Source organism: Morus notabilis, unplaced genomic scaffold (assembly GCF_000414095.1).
Source record: "Morus notabilis unplaced genomic scaffold, ASM41409v2 Scaffold732, whole genome shotgun sequence".
NCBI classification, from domain to species: Eukaryota; Viridiplantae; Streptophyta; class Magnoliopsida; order Rosales; family Moraceae; genus Morus; species Morus notabilis.
In genome coordinates, this window is record NW_010362186.1 from 299,797 (window position 1) to 305,796 (window position 6,000).

The window sequence follows — 6,000 nt, forward strand, 5'->3', positions numbered from 1 at the left end:
AAAAAATTAGTAGCACTAGTACAAGACCGAGTCTTTCTAAAGTATGAGAATTTTTTAGTAGGATATGAAAGATAATTATATCAATATTGTACAGCAATTCATATTTGTATTTACATTTATTCAGTTTGATTTATTTTTTTACCTCAATATGATTTGAGGTTTAAAAATATATACTAAAAATAGATATACAACACTCAAATTATCATACCCTAATAAAATTTTTGGAAAATTTCTATACTTCTTGGGTTAATTTTATTTTTAACCCCTGAACTATGCATTTTATCGCATGTCAGCCCCAAACTTCCATCACAAAAATTGTTAAAAGTTAGGATGAAATCAACCATATGACTCTCAAATTCTCGGTTGATGAAGTGTCGATCAAACAATCGCACTTAAATAAATTTGAAAATTACAAAAAAAGAAAAAAAAAATCTCTCTCTACACTAGCTCATTGGCTAACTAGACATGTGCTGGCTAAACTTATTTAAATTTATTTTCTAGTTGTGAATTGTCTAGATTATCCATCATTAACCAAGTATGTGATTCAATCTTTTAAACAAAATGCAACAAAGGATGTCAGGATCGCATAATTAATTTTGTTCAGTTTTAACAAATTTGTGATGGAAGAGTAAATGTGAAAATTTTGGTGTGATTTGTTTCATTTTAAAATTTGGTTGCCATAATGAGGACAAAATTAAAATTAACCTTAATTTTTTCATGTGTCAAAAGGAAGAAGGGATTGATTTCAATTTTGACAATCAAAACAACTATTTATTTGTCTCATTTTGACTCCTAAATTTGAACACATTACAACTTGTTTATTGGTCTATCAAAAAAGTGTCATGTTTCGCACTCCTATCATGAAATCATTAAGAACTTGAAGGCATCAACCAAGTGAGCCTTACATTAATGGGTAATATGAAATGTATTTTAGACAAATCACGCCATTAAGATACATCTACTAGTCAACGAGCTCGATATAGATCACAATTTTGTATTTTGTTTCTTTATAAATTTATTTAATGAACAGTTCACTTCATTAACCATACATGTGACGGGTATATATTCAATTGAGTTTTTAACCATTTTATAATCGATCGAAAGACCAAACATGGGAGTTTCGTAATATTTAAAATTCATGCACAAAAATGAGAAAAGGTGCATCATTCGGAACGCCAAAATAAGAACGAGTTTATTGACAAGTACTCTTTATCTACTTAGAGCCTGTTTAATTCGCTAATTCGAGTTTTTAATTCGAGTTTAGATGTGACTTTATGTGAGAGCTTTTATTGTAGCAAAAAAGTTAGATGTGATTATTTCTGAGAGTTTTTTACTCTAGTTAAACTCGAATTAGTGAAATGAACGTGACCTTAAACTCTATTTTAAGCATGCAGGAGTTTATGGGGGAAAAAAATGATTGAATCCAACCTATTTGAGCCTTAACAGTAAGAACACTAATTTTATCCATTTACTTTAGATTTCCAGTCTATATAAAATTTCTTAACCAAAATTTTGTAGTAGCAAACTATAAATTATTTGTAATGTGATATCATGCTTTATGTCTGTAAATACTTTTCATAAAGGGATTTTTTTCGTACGAACACATGCGGCCTTCTTATTTTTATTTTTATTTTTTTGCCTTTTGATCCCAAAGATTGTTCCAAGTAAAAACAGCCAAAAAGAAAAATCTCAAGTGGAAATTGAAATTCTCATGGTCCACAAAGCAAAATTAAGCAATTGGTGTGTACACAAACAACCACATGTTTACATATCTGATATCCCTTTATACTTTGAAGTTGAAGGCCAAACCGAAATGGCATCATTATCACGTCTCTTTTACGTGGGAAAATTACCATACACAAGAAGCATAAAACGACCAAGTTTTAAAAAACCACTTTTAAGCAGTCCACAGTGCAATCACAAAAATAAACATCGCATGCATAAAGCAGTGATCAGAAAGTCTGACAATCATAGCCAGTAAAACATTATATAAGTATATATATATATATATGTATATATATTACAAATTTAACTACAATCAACAACATGAAAGAAAACGACACACAATAATAACACGGCCATGATCATTGACTATTTTTCCCTTCCATCCAATGGAGCATAAAAACAAGGCTCTTTGTGAGTGATGGATCGGACAGACCCCATTTGAGAAGGAGATCACAAAACCGTCTCTCTTACTCGTTCGTGGGATCCACACGTACTAAAATTAAAACTTAAACTAAATGACTAATTAATACTACTACATATGAAAAACAAATCAAAGACGTATTCTAAATGCCTAGCTAATGAGTTCTTATGATAATGATTTTACCACTAAGATAAAATGGCGCAAACCAAATGAACCAAAAAGAACCACTACTTCCCAAAAGGTCTTGAAAGAATATGTAGCCTTTGGAGAGCAGAAGGGTGTTTTTTGGAGGTTCCCATGTAAAAATGAGCACTCCACTGCAATTTGGAGTCATGAAAAAAATGTTGGTTTACCTTACCAGTTGGGAAAAACGACAAACGTTTGGAACGACGACTCAATCTTGATCTTTCCAGAAGAAACGCTTCATGGGACAGGAAGAGGAAGGGGAAGAAGCTGATGAACTATCCAATCTCTGAAGCTGTCTATGAATCTCTTGAGGATCATTTGGTGGCTGCTGATTATTATTATTAGGATTGGCAACGAATGGAAGATCATTTGATTGCAAGAGAAGATTATTGTTGGCGTCCAAATCGTCCCACACAGGGCTACCCGGACCCCAACCAGCCGGAATTGCATTCAGCCAAGCCTCCGCCATTTCTTCACCCCACACCAATTCCTGCGCCTGCTGCGCGGTGGCAGCTGCAGCCTCACCGCCTGCCGGGGCCACCTGAGCCTCATCATCAGCTCCTGAATTGTCGCCCTGAGGAGGTTGCAATGACTGCGGGGGCTGTGGCATTCTCTCCGAATCCGACGCCTGCGAACTCTGGCGAGTACTAATTTGCCTTGAGCTTGCTTGAGGAGTTGGTGGAGAAGAAACGGTCGAGCTCGGGCCAGCTGACTCTGACTTATTATTGTTGTTGTTGTTGTTGTTGTCCTTGTTGAGAAACAGCTCAGGAAAATTGAGCCTGGCATTCTCTCCGCGGAGCTTGTAGGCCTCGCGGTCGTAGGCCATGGCGGCGTCCTCGGCGGTGTCAAAGGTCCCAAGCCAAAGACGAGTCCTGTTCCGTGGGAGCCTAATTTCCGCCACCCATTTTCCCCAATGCCGCTGCCTCACTCCCCTGTAGAGCTTCGTCGTGTTGATGGGCTGCACGGCCGCCGCGGCAGGAGGCCGAAACAGCGGCCTTCCATCAGGCCCGAACCCGCCCATCATCATCATCATCCTCCCTCTCGGGCTCAAATTCAGCGCATCGCTCCAATACTGAAGCAATTGCTGCTGCCGCTGCGGCTGAAAGAGGAAAGGATAATTCATGCTCTGTTGCTGATCGGAAGCAAAAGATATCATCTGATTTTGTTGTTGTTGTTGTGGATGTGGAACAGATTGTTGAGGTCGGAATATTGGAAATTGTTGAGAAGTGTCATATGCAAAAGGGAAATTTGGAGGGCAAAGACTAGTTGTGGTGATCGGAACTGAAGAAAACGAAGAAGAAGAAGAAGAAGAAGTTGAGGTTCTTTCTGGGCTTTTGATCTTCTTGAGAGGTCTTTCAGACACGGAAGCCTCATCTAAAACTGGCTTCCATTGGTGTGGACTGTACTCGAAATTGCTGAATCCAAGGTGATGATGATCATCATCATCATCCTTGGCGTTATCAATTTCCCAAACTTCTCGTCTTGTCGTCTCGATCTTCTTGAATTTACCGCTGTTCTTAGCTGCAGCCATGGTTCTCAAACTTGATTTTAGATGTGTTCTCGCTCGCTCTCTTGGGTATGAAGAGATAGAGATTTTGGAGAGAATTTAAGACGGGTCACCAAATCAGACAGAGAAATAAAAGAAAGAAAGAAAGAAAGAAAACAAAAGATTCGATAAAATCTAGTGTGATAAAGAAAAAAATCCAATACCCAGATCCGAATTTTGGTCAAGGAATCAAAAAAAACCCAAGGACCGATATTCTTCTTTAGGATCAGTACATAATCCGATTGAAACTAAAACAGAATCGGATACGTAAAGTGTTGATTCTTGAGTAACCCATCTCAAATCTCTGAATTCTCACAGCAAACAAACTAAAGAAGAGAGAGAGAGCGAGCGAGCAGCGAAGGCCAAGAGCAGCTATCCAAGAAGACGTATTCTTTCTTTCTGTTTTTTTTTTTTCTTTTTTTTTTTGGGAGTGAAATTGATAACTTTGAAGTGAGAGAAACAGAGCAAGGGAAGCAGAGAAAACAGAAGTCTTTTTTTATGTTGGAAGCCAAGAAAGAGAGGGCGAGGCAAATGCTTTTATAAGAGAGAAGATAAAGATTTGGCTTCATTTTTTTTTTTTTTTTTTTTTTTGAAGAAAGAGAGAAAATATGTAGAAGTCTCGTCGTTGGTTGGTGGACTTTGTTTGGGCCCCACACGGCTTGCTCTTCTACCTTTCTTTACAATTTCCATTGCTTCCACATTAATATCTGTTTTCTGGTTCTTTTTCCCATATTTTTCCTTCTCACTTATTTAGTTAGTTGATTCGAGTGAAAATATGATATAAATTTTTTTTATTATAATAAAAAAATTAAATATAATTATTTTTAAAAATTTTTAAATTTAAATCGGTGAAATGAACGAACTTAAAATTTTTTTTTAAGATAATTGATCAGTTAAGCCTGTTCCAAAATATCAGAGGCGGTTGGAAGAAAATATCAAAATAACAGTTATGTAACTGTGCTTATGTCCGTACCGTCACGTGGCAGAAGGAGAGTGGATATTCGTAGGTCCTAGGTTCCACCTGCCAATTCTTATTCTTCTTGGCTGTCAAAAGGAAGAAAGCAAATTAAGCAGAGTTTTGTGGTATAGTGGCCGAACCAACAAAAAAAAAAAAAAAAAAAAAAAACCAAATAATGCAAACTTGTGGTGATTATTCTTTTTTCTCAAGTTTTATGAAAAATAGCGTGGACTATTTGCATCCTAGTGGAGGACCCTGTCCATCCTACTGTTTTGTTAAACAGCCCCATAACATGTATTAGCGTATGAATTTAAAATTTCACTACTCATATAAAATGAGTCTTTATAAGTGGATAAATAAGAGTTCAATATAGTAGAATTTAAGATTTTCTGAATGACGAGATTTTTATCTTAATCAAGATAAATATCATTTTTCATATAAGTCCCAATAGGGACCCTACACGCTCTTAAGGTGTGTTTTACTAACATGATCGGGCTTCACGCACATGTGTAGTAATTAGTAATATGATCGAATCTAAATTGTTATGATCGGTGAAATTACAGTTTAAATATATTGTTTTAACTTTTGTGTTAGGAATGATATTCACTATATTATGACACATTATTTAATGAACTCAAAGAAAAAATATATAAAAAAATTATTAAGAAATGAGAAGCATTTCAAAGTTTTTAAAAAATGTGAAAGAACGTTTTTTTGGCTGTAGATACCATTTAAAACATCAAAATTGAATGTCGTGTAATTCAAGTATTTTCTCGCAATTTCCGCTAGTTGTTATTCTTTTCTGGAATCTTATTGTCAAAGCTTCTCAAGATATCAGTTTCTTTTTCTTTTTCTTTTTTTTTTTCCTTTTTGTTCTTAATCTACATACATATCTAATAGAAATTTAGCATTACTTTTATTAGGTCAAACACGTCTCATATGAATAAGAAAGATTATATTACAAATAGAAAAATGATAGAAAGAGAATGAAGTTGCTTATAATGGTGAGAAGCTGATTATCAGCCAAAAACACAGATAGATTAGCTAATTGGATTGGTTTAGGTCTTAGTGGGAGGCTACCTAGGTTTGCAAGTCTATTAGTATTAATTCAACTGCTAGCATAAAATATAGTAGTTTTAGTAGACGTTTGGTTCATAGATTTAA

The 6,000-nt window shown here is 35.4% G+C and overlaps 1 protein-coding gene across 1 annotated transcript; it reads right to left on the reverse strand.

Moving 5' to 3' along the window:
* Nucleotides 1–1,949: 1,949 nt before the first annotated feature.
* Nucleotides 1,950–4,395, reverse strand: LOC21394835 (ethylene-responsive transcription factor ERF054). Its single transcript, XM_010101275.2, has one exon. It carries the CDS (start codon nucleotides 3,861–3,863, stop codon nucleotides 2,541–2,543), a length of 1,323 nt encoding a protein of 440 aa, XP_010099577.1. The 5' UTR covers nucleotides 3,864–4,395; the 3' UTR covers nucleotides 1,950–2,540.
* Nucleotides 4,396–6,000: the final 1,605 nt, after the last annotated feature.

What these genes read in the sequence shown, in the direction of transcription:
- LOC21394835 (XM_010101275.2), bottom strand. Translation starts at nt 3,863, where the DNA reads ATGGCTGCAGCTAAGAACAGCGGTAAATTCAAGAAGATCGAGACGACA.